The sequence below is a fragment of the Suillus plorans genome (assembly GCF_016647745.1).
Source record: "Suillus plorans strain S12 chromosome Unknown HD556scaffold_44, whole genome shotgun sequence".
In the NCBI taxonomy this organism is placed as follows: Eukaryota; Fungi; Basidiomycota; class Agaricomycetes; order Boletales; family Suillaceae; genus Suillus; species Suillus plorans.
Genome location: NW_024537428.1, coordinates 290,495 through 303,881, shown reverse-complemented (window position 1 = coordinate 303,881; position 13,387 = coordinate 290,495). Strand labels below are relative to the sequence as shown.

Here is a 13,387-nt window from a genome sequence, read left to right as displayed (position 1 = left end):
TTTTTACTGAATGAGAACATATTTCGGATCTATGGATTCAGCCAGGCACTGCATCCTACAAGTGCTCCAGTAACGGCCCGAGTATCATTATTATCCCCCTGCCACGGGTTGCGCATCTGCAGAGGGGGGTCCCCATATCTTCTGTGAAAGATACTTTGATAGAAAGCACAAGAGAGTACAATTACACGAGTTAGTATGTATAAAAATGCATAAATCCCAATGATCACAAAGGCACAGGATCTTCCAGTGTCAACTTCCCTTCAGCGACAAGCTTCATGATCTCATCTGCGCTGCGCAAGTTTGCTTGTATTTTCTCGTCTCGTCCACCTTGCTGCAGAGCAGAGACCGTCCATATCTTCATCATCTTGGGCACGGCTGCCCGTAAAGTAACGGCAGCTAGGTTGAAGCCGCGAATAGGGAGACCGGCATTTCGCATACAATCCATAGCGCAGCTCAAGTAAACTGGGAAACACTTGTAAAACACGCGTGCGAGTCTGTGTTGGTCACTTACATGCATGGAATTCGTCGTCCTCGGGGTACGTTCCAGCTGCCTGCAAGTATGCACTTGCCCCATTCGCAAAGCTAATACATGCGAGAACGTCATCGCTGTGCCGAGCTGTCTGTGCATGATAGAATCCTATCATCCTAAGTAATCATGAGAAAAGGAACGGAAGCGCGGGGAAACAGACAAAGACATACGTATAAGCAACTGCAGCAGGATATATACAGAAAGACGATACCATGCCAGGGTCAAGTTCCTCCTTACTAAGGTTATTTGATGCTTTCATGATATCAATCTCTTTGAGAAGGTCTTCAGCTTCTTCTTTCAGATGTTCAAGGGGGAACTTGGAGTTCAAGCCAGGATCGGCGCTGTAAGCCTATCATTCGATTAAACAAGTACCCAAAGTAACATGACTCGCAACGCACGTTCATAAACATCTTAAGGTGCAAGCTACGCACGCCTCGCAAAAACGTATCCTGGAAAATCGCTCCACGATCATCCTTGTGAACATTCTTCCAAACATTTCGTCCCCATTCAAGCAAATCGACAGCCCGTTTCAAAAACTGAACACCGGTGTCAGGTTTGTTTCTCAGATGGCCGTCCAACATGCCCCTCATTATCCATGCACTGCACCGAACGATCAATGAATATTACAGTACGAAGCTCATACGACGCACCGAACTGTCACCGACAAAGCGGGGCGTACATCACTCCATCCCTTTTCCTTCAGGCGTTTCTGTGCCAGTTGCTTGATATTTTCGACCCCATCGGAGTGCCAGGCTTGGCGAGCCGTAGCTTCGAATTTGACTGAAGCTCAGTCAGTGTGATTCCTCATGCAATGCTAGAATAAGATTGCCTTGGTTATTGTACTTGGTAATCCAGTCGGGGCCATCTAGATGGAACGCGCGCTCGTCACGCATCAAACCATTGGTCAAATACGTCAAGCCCTATACATGTTAGGTACCATGATATTGCAAGCTGAAGAAAGCGGCTTGAACTCACCATCGTATTTCCGCCATAGGCAAAGCCTCCTGGAGCTTGAGGGTGAGGAATTGATTTGAATTCATTCATAAATGCCACCCCTTTCGTGAATTCCTAGTAAATGTCAATAGGACCTTATTACATAGAAGGGCGCAAACATACCTCGTATGCATATGAGATCACCCAAGCCTACATGAAAGGTACCACTATTCAGCGATGGTGCGCAACATTACAAAGTGAAACTCACACTGCTAGAGTATTTTTCGGGACCCGCTTTCCGGAGTTCAGGAAGCATCTCCGTCGCGATTTTCCAAGGAAGATTGGCATCCTCGGCTTTGAAACGAGAAACAGATGGGCTCTCTGCGGTCTTGTCACGGGTTTTGGCTGCATCCAGACCGGCACTATATTGATCTTTCTGTCGCTGCTCTGCGCGACTGAGGTTAGTTTTGGGGAGTGCATCCAATGCCTTCTGCCACGCTTCAGCACTTCGCTCCCACTCCGCGAGGGCCTATACACGACGTCAGATCGGACGAGAAGGGAGTGCAAAAGGACTTGCGTCTCGAGATGCTGCCAGTCGTGACCACCCTTTTGCATAGCCTGGATCAATCTGCGTAGCCTAAGATGCATTAATATTTTTTCCATGTATACGATACTGAGCATCAGTACCATCTTTGCGTCATCAACAGCATCTAGGCATCTATTTAAAGATTGCAGTCAGTTATTTTTACCGCAGCTCTATAACTGTAACCTCACCTATTCAACCCATGATGGCATGCAGCCCTGTTCGCATATAGAACAGCGTTCTTGTCATCCAGCGCAATAGCCTCGGTGTATTTTGCTAATGCCCCGACGTAGTCTTGCTTCCTAAAGAAATCGTTGCCCTCGTCCTTGAGTTGTACCGCTGTTGGTTCCGACATGTTTCAAAATACTTCAAATACTTCAAGCAGTCGACGTGTGGTGGTACGAAGGACACAGTTTGAGTTTAGACCAAGGTGGAAGATTTTAAACTGGTCGACACGAGGCATCTGGGGCATTCATTACGCAATCGGTAAACCTCCCTTGAAAGTTAGTTTATGAATTATTACGGCTTGTCGATACGAGGATGTCACTTTACATAACACAGCGAGTGTTAAAACGTTAATGAGACGTGTTTCTGCGTGCATGTGCAATTGCAATATTAATGTTGATCTTGATCAATCACTTCGATCTGCATGGGCTCAGCTCTGCGATAAAAGTCTGAAAATGGGCAACGCTAAAACCTGTCCATTTCGCAATCGCGAATGTCACCTACCCCCGTTGCGACTTGCAATGCCATAAGCCTATAATGAAGGACACTGAGCGACACTAATTTCATCCCATTCCGACGAGAATGAGATGGCATTATTACCGCAGTGAGCACTGTCTAATAATTTATGGCATGATGTTTTAGTGCACAACAGTCACACAACATCGGACCCAGACTAGTATGTACAGAATAGAAGGAAAGCAAGGGGCGAGTAGTAACGAAGTGTAAGAGAAAATACATATGATGATCTAGTGGGGTCGAAAACTGGGATAGAAGCTACAAATTTGGATATTTACGCTATAGATACTCGTATGTTTTAAGATGAAGGATCACATTAATACACAGATGGGTTGTCTAACGAACTGGACACATGTTGGGTCAAGTGGCTGTGTCTTTAATGAGAGGCACGAGTACGGATCACAAGATGTTGACTGGGTGGGATGGCATGCTCTGCTGGCACTTCTACACCACCGGCAAGGATGCCCACGCGCATCATCGCAAGGAGCTATGTAATGGAGTATTATGTATTCACAACGGCCAACGAGGATGAGAGTCAATCATTAGCATCGTTAGATAAGCGAACAGAAGCATGATACACACGTTGTGCGCTGCGTGAGAGTGGGCATAGATGCCACCGAAAAAGGAGGCAGTCATGTCATTTCCAGAGTTTCGTGTGAGCAGAGCGGGTCCTCCCGGATGGCTATCAAGGAAAAAGGATGCGTCGTGAATAAAACCCGAGATGAGGAGAAGAGTGCGAGTCTGGGATTCTTCCTGGACTATTGACAGGAATTCGTACTTTTTCAGGAATTTTTTTTGTATAGGATAGCGTTTGCTCACATGTCTCCCACGTTACAATGGGCAATTCCTGCGGGGGTACAGGCCATTCAATCGAGTCCTGAACGTCCTTGAGAGCCTTGAGCTTCATCGTGAGTGCACCCTTTTCAATTTCGTTGCTGGGAAAGACACGGAGATGGGAGGCGAACCCGAGGGAATGGCACATAGCGATGAACCACTTGGTAGGGTCATACTGGTACCATCGGAATGCATTCCTGGTGGAAAGGCCAGACTCGTAAATAGAACTGAGAACGACACAATGAAAGTCAACTGCTACCTGTAGTCCATGGGAAATTGGTGGTGGAAATTATGGTACCCTTCCCCCATCGTAAGGATAGCGGATATAAGGTGGTCGCGCGGCGAGTGCTTGTCATCGTATGGTGTGCTGCCGAGATAGTGAGCAACGGAATTGATACAAAAAGTGCTCTAAGACGAAGGTTAAGCTTTGCCTTTGATGAACAAGATGAAGCTCACATGATGGCACGCGGTCATGCGAAGGGCACCAACGAAAAAGAATCCGCCTTTCCAGTCTCCCCATAACAAGCCAGGAATGACCATTGGAAGCAAATAGCCAAAAATAGTCAAGATAACAAAGTACCATCGGTGCTGCCATTGTACGAGAGAATCCTTACGCAAGTCAGAAATATCGGCTGGTCCCGTTTTCAAGTCCGACTCGAAAATGATCCATCCGATGTGCGTCCAGAGGAGGCCACGTTCCGAGTTGTAAGGGTCAAAGTCGGTGTCGGTATGTCTGTGGTGGGAACGATGTCGGCGTGCCCACCAGTAACACGAGCCTTGCACTGCACTCGCTCCCGCAAGGATAAGAAATACCTGCAAAGGGAACGAAGCATTATACGATCTGTGCGACCAAAGCCTGTGGTACCCTGGAGTAACGCGTTTCAATGCTATCTCGTTGCAGGTATTTTCACTACTCACCAGCAGTGATGCCTAGCGAAGCAAATTCAGCAATCAGAAGAAATGACTATTGCCGAGTACCTACCGAGCATGGAATAGATGTAATAGAGGATAGTGCAAACGACAGTCTTCTGAAGGATGGGAACATATAGCAAGCCGTACAGGGAAAGGGCCGGTGTGATAACGAGGACAGAAAGGTTGAACCATCGTATGCCAGTAATGGTCGGAAATCCTCGTGTCAAGTTCTTGATAAACTGCATATTATGTGACAGTCGTCACCACCACAGGAATGGCGATAGAAGAAGACACGGCCAAGAAGAACAGAAGGATGTCGCACTTGTTACCAGGCTTATTTATCATGCGACAGTGGGACATTAGTCCATAAGATTTGTCCTCGATTATATGTGCCGTTGAGACATAATACGCCGGGTGAGCCGATCGGGCAGTTAAAATTCGGACGAATGTCGCGTGAAAAGCGTCTTTGTAGAGACTAGTGTAACTTGCGGCGAAAAGTTGTGGAAGACAAAGGCAGAAACTTTCCATGAGGCTTGATCCGGGTTGTTGTTGCCGATATTTGACCCGAGACAATGAGACTCATCATTATTACCTTCACGACAGCCTTGCAAATAGGCACTCTAGCACACAGGTTTCCGCCATGACCAGATGGGCTCGTGCCATGTTGTCGTCACGGAGTACTTATGCCTCGGGGCTGAGATATTCTTCCATCCCGGTCGTGTCGGAATGAACGAACCATGATTCATTGGCTGCTGGACCCTGGTCAACTCGAGGTCCGTGGATTCAGAGAAAGTATCGGGCTGTGGCGCCAAGAACTGGATTGTTGGCGGTGCGTAGCCCAGCAGAGCCTAGTGTGGTCTCTGTCACAGTTTCGGCGATGAGGCAGAGAACAAGAGATTCAAATTTTTCATGCCGTGTCGGAAAGCGCCATGCATATGGAGTTACATACCCGATCGTCCGTAATTGCCATATTATGATTGTCTCACTAGTAATAGCAATATACTGGTCGAACTCATTGTTTGAGTATTCGCATTCGCAATGTCTTGAAATCGACACTGACCCCGAAGCACGACAATGTGTTGAATACGACTCAGGCCCAGGTTTCATCTACACATTGTAAAAATGGAGCGATTTCCAATTGGTGTCGCGCCCACCACATCCGATTGTAAGAACAGAGCGATTGCCAATTGGTGGATTTATAATATATAATTGCCTCCCTCCACGTAAACGAAGGTCACTCTATTATCGAGAAACTAACGTCTATCTCGCCCTCATGCGATCGCCATAACGGAAGATGATCCTACGAAAGAAATTTTGAAGCATTACTATGTCAGTATCACCGGTCTTGTGGTCAAAAAGACCCTCACCCTTGTAAACATATCCATCTTGAGATACGAAGGTTGGCAGTAATTACTAATTCTCCCAGAGGCGGGTTTCGACTCCCGTTCCATGATGCAACGTGTTCGTGGAGGCTGACTTGGTCAGTTGCCCACCGACAACATCGTTCCATCAAAAATTTCTCAGATGTGATTGTTAGAAGCAGAAGAATGCGCCGAGATCGATGGTAGTGAACCGCAGCGTTAGGGCGACGTCACTCGTCGTGAAGTTGGGGCAACCAGAGGCAGAGTAAGACAAGGATCATCGGTTTTGTGATCAAGTACGTGGTATGCGTATGTCATAATCGCCAGCAGGTTGCAAAATATCAGGGAACACGATGTCTGGATACAGGAATGTGAACGTTTGGATTAATGTGAGATCTAGAGTAGAAACAAGATACCACCTTAAGATTCACCGCAATTATCTCGACTTCTGTGAGCGATAGAAACTAGGTGGTGGCACCAGGAGAACAGTGTCGTGATGAGCTAGACGAGAATATCATTCATCGTTATCGAGTGGGCATGTCCAGAGCAACCGGTGTGAAAAGACCGCCAGCAAACAATTATCTGATTCGATGCAGCCGTGAGCAAATAACAGAGCAAGATATCCACTTGCGAGTCGGTGGATCACTATGGAATGACCCTGGTCAGTGTGAACTCTAGGGTCATCAAGGTACCAGTTACATTTCCGCGCCCTGTGCACAACATCCCCTGCCCACACAAGGAAGAACAGAATTACCATCCGAGGACAAGGGAAAGGCCACAGCGCTGAGCTCGTAACATGTGTAATGGAAAATAGCATGCTCACTGTACGCGCAGACCTACAACTTGAAGCTTCAGACCTGTTTGAACCAGGAACTAATCACGTTCGCTGCACTAAACAGTTCGGCGGCGGCAGAATCCGAGTCCATCCGTCCTCCTACCAGAATCTTCTTTCATGTATTCTGAACCAGACAAGAAAAACTATGAGCCCCAGTGCCACTTCCTGCACAACAGTCGCCGCCGCCAAGTTGGAATAAGACAGGATCCTGGCAAGCTATCGATGTCGTTCCCATCCTTGCTGATGACGAAATCCTTCAAAACAACACAGCACTGAGCACTCAGGGTGCAGAAGTGTGCAGTAATGTTGTTCGTGCTGACGGAAATCCCTGCAGGGTTGATTCGTATTGGATTACCGTCTCTGTAAGTTGGGAACTTTCCAAGCCAGAGTCAAGCGAAGAACGTGAACGTAATGCACCTGGGAATCGTTAATTCCGGGAGTTGAAAAAATCTGGCCGGATAGTACGGGAATCTCGATTCTCGAACTGTTACGACAGGCCACTTCCGTCAGGTCGTACACAATTTGTCAAAGACTTGTCGAGTTGGATCTCACTATTGGCCAAGAATGACCTTCATGCATTTGCCTACCTCCCTATAGTATAGCTTGGCACCCTTATTTGCAACGAGGTGAGCGGTTCGGTCGAGCCAGTGAGTGCTGACTGCTGGGAAAATTGAATGTTCTGACGAATCCGCACTCGTTGGAAGAATCTTTCATATTCATACAGGTGTCACAGAAAGGTTCCTGCACTGGTAGGAGATCACTCGAGGTCGAACTTGTGGTCAAGGTGTGATTTGATCGGTTCGTTTTGAGTTTGCATGTTATGGCAACGAACATTGGTGGTCCCTCGCTCGTACGGATACAATGATGCGCGACGACCAGTCTACCACAAACCATGACGGTTTTACTTTCATCAGACGACACCTGATGAACCAGGAAGTATGAAACGTCGTGACTCTGCAGATTGATTACCCTCAGAACTCAGAATTAGTTGTGGCTGAAGACACGGTCCCTGAAGCCAAGGTAGCCCAAGGGTTGCCAGATTCTTCCGCCTCCACATTGGTTCAGAGAACGCTTTTGTGCATATCTCATTTCGTCACTTCGGGGGGACTGGGAGCTGGAAGTTTTTGTTCGTGGTCCGCTACCTTTGGTACTCCGAAGTCGGTGTCAATAATGTTTTCAAGTACGGTTGTTCTGCGTCTTCTTCGTCCTTATCTACACGACTGACGGTCATGCGACAGCTTAGGGCAGCTCTCCTTAACCCGGATGACTGTCTTAATTAGCTATCCGTGAAACGCCGACAAACGTGCGATCATGTTCTGTTGAACAATGAAAATTCTGTATGCAACAAGGGCTGACTTCTGAGCCCCCACTCAGTGCCGTACACCCTCTGTCACTTGTGACAATCTAGCTGATAATACAGTCCGACCACCGGCTATCTCTGAAAACTGGAAATAGGGGAGATGCATCTTAATCAAAGATGACAGCATCAACAAAGGGTGCGATTTTGACTGTCACAATTTCAGCTCTTGTGTCGTGCGCGAAAGTCTCAGCAAGTAATTCTAACCTTACCGTGTCTCCTGAAGCGGTGTGTCAAAGATCGTGATGCTGCAGTGCTGTACCTAACGTCCCTTTGCAGTACGCTAATCCTCTGATGTACAATGTTGTAGGACCCAATTACACAGTATGGCGCACCTTGTCTACTGTTGGCTTTAACCCCACCAACACTGCACCCCCATTCATTCAGGTCTTTGACCCTTCGTTCCTCAATGACACCGGATCATCCACCACCATTCGCTCAATCGCTTCGAATCTTAGCTTTGCTTTTGCTCATGAAGCACCCATCTGCATCCCGGACCTCAACGCAGGCTTCCTTACAAGTAACTATAGCGGTGCACTCGGGTACAACGGCTGGTACAAGAACAGCATCTCAGCATGATCAATATGACAGAAGTTGACATGGCGCTGGCTTCTACAACGGGACATGTTAATATACAAGTTCAAATGGGTTGGTTCGGCTTACTTACTACGCACAGATTGTTGATCTCGCCCGTCTTGACTTTCAGCTGAACCTTCCGCGGGGCACTGTCCAAATGTTAAACGGGGGCACAGGTCTATACAACGGGGATATTTTGTTCGTCACTTCGGGTCGCGCTTTTCTTTCTCCTCCGATTGTACGCATCGATCCTAGACCTTCCTACAAAGTCACTGTTATTCTAGACAACTTAACTCGCTCAATGATATCAAAATTTTTCCTGTCACGGACGTCATGTTCCTCACTGATCCAACGTAAGTTAATCATAGGAAAATGACGTTTACACTATTTGCTATAATAACACCGGTTTAATGGTTGAAGGACTTACTAGTTGTTTCAGGCTAGGGCTGCAAAGAGGGTTGCTCGACGTTCGAATCATTCTGTGCTGGAGTCAGAAATGATTCCTGAATAGGCGCACTCTTACCTTCAGCCATTTGTCCAATATTTTCAGCACACGGGTCCGAATGGTGAAAGGGTCGCCTCAAGACTCAAGCCACTCGTTGAGGATGGGAAACTACACGGGAAACGACACGCTAGCTTCTATTCTCGTCTATCGAATCATGTAGTGCGTCCGACTCTAAGCCTTTTCTTGGTGGTGGTAATTTTGAACCTCCCGCTGTCAAGACCCATTTAACCTGTGGTCCTGGAAGCGTTAGTTAACAGGTGCACGGGGACGTCGGAGGATATCTCGAGGGTGATGAGCGAAAGAACATCATGATGGTGTGGAAAGATGTGAGCTACTATATCAAATTTTCAAATTATCGTCATATGGGTATATAAGATGAGCTCATAGGGTCACTCTCAGCGGACCTTGAATAAGCTTCACAGTGCATGTCATGGACTGCCAGTGTAATCGTCGTGCTTTGGCTACCATACATAGCCTTTGATCAAGTTCCTGCAATTATCACTGCTTAATGAATCCGCATTGGCATTTGATCCACAAAGATATGTACAATACCACTACAACTGATGCGTCTCAGTAAGTGATCTTGAACGAAGATTAATTCGAACAAGTCGATTTAGGTACTCCCAGTGGTTTCTTCATCTTCAAACAACTTGAAATTCATACCCTGCGGAAACCCATCCAAAATGAAGTCCAAAAAATTCCTCCTGTGCTTTCCCAACCACGAAAGACAACCGACGATGGCCATCTCGTCTATCCACTTTCCGAGGGTTTGACCTAGAGTACTCCCTCCTGGCGAAGGCTCATATCCTGGGAGCGCTTTCCGCAGTATCATCTTCATATTCGAGAAAAGTAACTCTGAATGCTCTTCTGACATCTTAAACAGGAGCCGGGCCTTAGGCCTCTCGCGCGGCTGCGAAGAGTATGGTTCTCGTAGGGACCCCAGCGTCATGCGACCAAGACATTGAATTATAGATGCCGTTAACCGGTAATAGTTCTGACTGACGGGATTGGTGGTTGGCCCAGCCATGCCGCATATTCCTCGTAATGAATATGCCATATGAAAACCAGAAGAGAAACCAGATGATGCAACGCGCTCATGCATAAACCGAGTGACGTTCACAACAGTTCCATCTCTTGGAGTGCCTTTCTTGAATAGCCTTGGCAAGATTTCAGGGGCCTGTGGGCTGGTACACGAGAGTGCATGCCACACTGCTGGGCTGGTCGATGCACGTGCAAGAAAGCACACTACCGTGACTTCATCTTGGAGCTCTTCTAAAATCCCTTCACCTCCAGACATCACTGCGCCCAGTCTGCTCATGCAAGGTATCATGAATTGGAAGAGCTGAGAAGACGACTCGTTGGAAATCGAAGAGAGTAGGGGGGCGAAACTGACGCCCTCTCCGACAGGCATTTCATCCTCCGAATCTTTGCAGACCTTGAAAGCCTTCTCGACTTCTCGGCTGATTTCGTCTGCGAATGAAGTGGGCTTTGATTTCTCCATGATTCTGAAGACTAGATGTGCCCTGTCGTATGCCGTTTCGAACTGCCTGATACCCGTGCATATCTGCATTAGAAGCACATAGAGCACTACATCAACGAGTGTGAGTGCGTCAACGTCCTGGCCGAGGACAGCCGCTGGCGACTGTGATGGTGGGCGAAGAGCCGACACTTCTGTCTCCATGGTATCCGTTAATCGTGCAATGAGCGGAACAAGCAGCTCGCTCGCATGGAAATTGGCTGGCAAACTCCGGAACGCACGCGCAGTGCGGAGCATACTCCTCCTTGACAGGAAGGTCAAAGAGCCCGTCTTCCTCACGTTGACTAATAGGACGGAATTGAGCTCCAATGTTTGGGGTCGCGACAGTTTTGTGATCTTGAACAAAAAACTGTCATTCGCCCCTTCCTGGGAGGATCTGTAACGTGCAAGTGACGTTGCAGAATTCCAATCTGCATGGCCGATGTGTGTACCGTCTTTTCCACTGACGTAACTTGGAGTTGGTGGTGCTGGATTCACATTGAGCAAGGAGCTCACGAACGAAATCCGCTTTACGTATGCTTTCATCTCTGGACGCAATACGATGTTACGCAGGATGAGAGCAACGCGAGGGCTAACTATGAATATGCGGTGCAAGTCGGGGTGGCCATCTGCCAAACCTTCCCACAAGCCAAATGCGTTGTGTGTGAGGATAAATTCTTCCCCTTCCGCTGCTTCCCAGATACTGAAGAAGTAGTTGTTCGCGTGAGTGTGGTAAGTGTAAGCTGGGAAGTGTTCGAGATCAGGTGGGATATGCGATTCCATCATCATTTTTTGAAGACCTTCTTCACCATACTTCTCTACAAGTTCTGCAGCATCTCGCATGATGTCTGAATGAGACGAATCCAGGTAGTATTTGAGGAAGTGTAGCCATATCTCGACAGCAGAATGAATACCCTTCGCCTTCATGAAGGACTCGATCCACTGATGGCCTCCTGCGTTCTCTGGGTGATCCACTTGAAAGTAAGTGCCGGAATATGATACATTGCGATAATGCATGATAAACAGGAACTTCCGCAGGAGCTCTAGCGACCTCCGCTTCAGAGTGAAAGTACCCTGAGGAAGCGCTTCATGCAAGTCCTTGATAATGGAGGCTGCATGACGTTCGAGGTCCGCTAATTTCTCCTCTAGTTCGTTGATATTAAGGGTGTTTCGGACGTCCTGGTAGACATTCGGTACGCCGTACACCTTTCCAATAGGACGAATGTCGAGGCTTCCTGTGGCGATATCATAGTAGTGGACGTATTCAGGATCAACACCGGTGTGTCGAAATTCTTTTTGTCGTTTTGTTTTGGACCTGCAAAGAACATAACTCAGCATTCTGGTCTAGTGTCTACACGCAGAGTGCTCAAGAGGACTCTGAAAACGCACTTCACTGGTCCGACTTGGAATCTTCGTAATATGAACCGTGGAATGAAATGTTGGTATTGTGTCATAGGTGCACACGAACTCGGAGAGCCATCTGTCTTCTGAGCTTCTCCTGCAAGCTCTGTTCTGGCTTGTTGTTTTGGTGTATTCCTGCGACGTCGTGTCATTCTGTAGAGTTCAACAAGTCTAAGGACTGAGCGCTAACTTGCGATGAACACACCATGTCCATGTGGTGGCGTGGGTCGTTAAAGGGTATACCTTATTAAGTTACGTGATTGATGAAGTTCAATTCAAACTTCGTTTTAACCAGTGACTACCGGGTATCCATATCATATATGTCACAGACGAGGCAATTCAAGATCATGAAAGTCAAAGTAGGTCAGTATCAGGCAAAGTTATAGTGGTGCTCACGAAAGTCAGAGTTAACCGCCAGCCCAGTCGGACAAATAATTACACAATTACAGGATGTTAGCCATCGCAGCCATCGTCATGTGATCTCCCCTTGAGAACCCTACCTGAGCTTATGTGAGTCAAGCTTAATTATCTCTTGTGAAATGCGATCAGATCATACATACAGCACTGTGGTTGCGCTGGGACCGAGAATTAGCTCGGTTCGAACGCTGGTGAGTTTGGCGTTAGGTGGACGGGAAATGCGACACATGGGCTGAATCATGAATGGATTTCATCATCAGGAAAAACGTCCTTCTCAAATCGGATGAAATATGATACAACTTGCGTGAATCTGCGAGAATTCGATGGATTTGAACATTCGATCCATTATTTTAGTCCCTTGAGAATTTTCGACAATTGGATCTCACTTTTCGCGAATCAGAACAGAATTTGCGTCAAGCAGAACATGATTTTCAGGCAGTTAAAATTTGTCCAATGCTATCAAATGAGTACCATTGGATCTGAAATCTAGACAATACAACGTGTGACCAGTATCAATCCTCCGCCATACCATCAATATCGAGGAACATGAGACTATCGGCTGCGCTAGGTTCTTCAGTCTTGCGCTTCGACCCACTACAACACGATGGAATCAGACAATGACAAGTGTCGAAAAAGATAGAACTCACTAGACAGACTTGTACAGCGAGTGTACGAGTACGTGAAATTTGCGCTCGCTGGCCTTGAAGATGCCATTCAACACGCCAACCAATGTCCGATAGATCCCGCCGTACATGTACATATGGTATATGAAACTGGTATTAATAGCGAATAAATATTAATATGTCGATGTGTACTAATAATGAAGCGAGTATTACAATGCGATAGTGATCATAAATCTGGGAGTGGAAAGGGGGGGGGGCGGTAAA

The 13,387-nt window shown here is 47.1% G+C and overlaps 4 protein-coding genes across 4 annotated transcripts; 1 reads left to right on the top strand and 3 right to left on the bottom strand.

Moving 5' to 3' along the window:
- Positions 1-122: 122 nt before the first annotated feature.
- HD556DRAFT_1386844 (uncharacterized protein) lies at positions 123-2,729 on the bottom strand. The gene is made up of 12 exons (XM_041303427.1): positions 2,237-2,729; positions 2,150-2,180; positions 2,040-2,099; positions 1,731-1,991; positions 1,646-1,672; positions 1,505-1,597; positions 1,359-1,449; positions 1,180-1,309; positions 928-1,129; positions 700-878; positions 512-645; positions 123-462 (listed from the first exon to the last, which is right to left on the bottom strand). Exons 1-12 carry the CDS (start codon positions 2,398-2,400, stop codon positions 224-226), a joined length of 1,611 nt encoding a protein of 536 aa, XP_041158122.1. The 5' UTR covers positions 2,401-2,729; the 3' UTR covers positions 123-223.
- Positions 2,730-2,745: 16 nt separating this feature from the next.
- Positions 2,746-5,093, bottom strand: HD556DRAFT_659018 (uncharacterized protein). Its single transcript, XM_041311224.1, has 7 exons — positions 4,603-5,093; positions 4,539-4,550; positions 4,077-4,486; positions 3,880-4,028; positions 3,606-3,817; positions 3,369-3,544; positions 2,746-3,273 (listed from the first exon to the last, which is right to left on the bottom strand). The coding sequence occupies exons 1-7, from the start codon at positions 4,775-4,777 to the stop codon at positions 3,163-3,165; spliced, it is 1,245 nt and encodes a 414-aa protein (XP_041158121.1). The 5' UTR covers positions 4,778-5,093; the 3' UTR covers positions 2,746-3,162.
- A 2,748-nt stretch (positions 5,094-7,841) lies between these two features.
- Positions 7,842-8,874, top strand: HD556DRAFT_1528573 (uncharacterized protein). The gene is made up of 4 exons (XM_041309383.1): positions 7,842-7,908; positions 7,967-8,313; positions 8,365-8,733; positions 8,792-8,874. Exons 2-3 carry the CDS (start codon positions 8,206-8,208, stop codon positions 8,662-8,664), a joined length of 408 nt encoding a protein of 135 aa, XP_041158120.1. The 5' UTR covers positions 7,842-7,908; positions 7,967-8,205; the 3' UTR covers positions 8,665-8,733; positions 8,792-8,874.
- A 905-nt stretch (positions 8,875-9,779) lies between these two features.
- HD556DRAFT_1310102 (uncharacterized protein) lies at positions 9,780-12,235 on the bottom strand (the record flags this gene model as incomplete). Its single annotated transcript, XM_041300371.1, has 2 exons — positions 9,780-11,997; positions 12,072-12,235. 2 exons carry the CDS (start codon positions 12,233-12,235, stop codon positions 9,780-9,782), a joined length of 2,382 nt encoding a protein of 793 aa, XP_041158119.1.
- Positions 12,236-13,387: the final 1,152 nt, after the last annotated feature.

Bases quoted from the DNA above. Each gene is read 5' to 3' on its own strand.
- HD556DRAFT_1386844 (XM_041303427.1), bottom strand. From the start codon at position 2,400: ATGTCGGAACCAACAGCGGTACAACTCAAGGACGAGGGCAACGATTTC. The intron at 2,181-2,236 runs GTGAGGTTACAG...ATCTTTAAATAG, and splicing joins TGCCATCATGGGTTGAATAG to ATGCCTAGATGCTGTTGATG. The intron at 1,450-1,504 runs GTGAGTTCAAGC...TAACATGTATAG, and splicing joins CCTATGGCGGAAATACGATG to GGCTTGACGTATTTGACCAA.
- HD556DRAFT_659018 (XM_041311224.1), bottom strand. From the start codon at position 4,777: ATGCAGTTTATCAAGAACTTGACACGAGGATTTCCGACCATTACTGGC. The intron at 4,029-4,076 runs GTGAGCTTCATC...CCTTCGTCTTAG, and splicing joins GCATGACCGCGTGCCATCAT to AGCACTTTTTGTATCAATTC. The intron at 3,274-3,368 runs GTGTGTATCATG...TCCATTACATAG, and splicing joins ACTCTCACGCAGCGCACAAC to CTCCTTGCGATGATGCGCGT.
- HD556DRAFT_1528573 (XM_041309383.1), top strand. From the start codon at position 8,206: ATGACAGCATCAACAAAGGGTGCGATTTTGACTGTCACAATTTCAGCT. The intron at 8,314-8,364 runs GTGTGTCAAAGA...GTCCCTTTGCAG, and splicing joins TTACCGTGTCTCCTGAAGCG to TACGCTAATCCTCTGATGTA.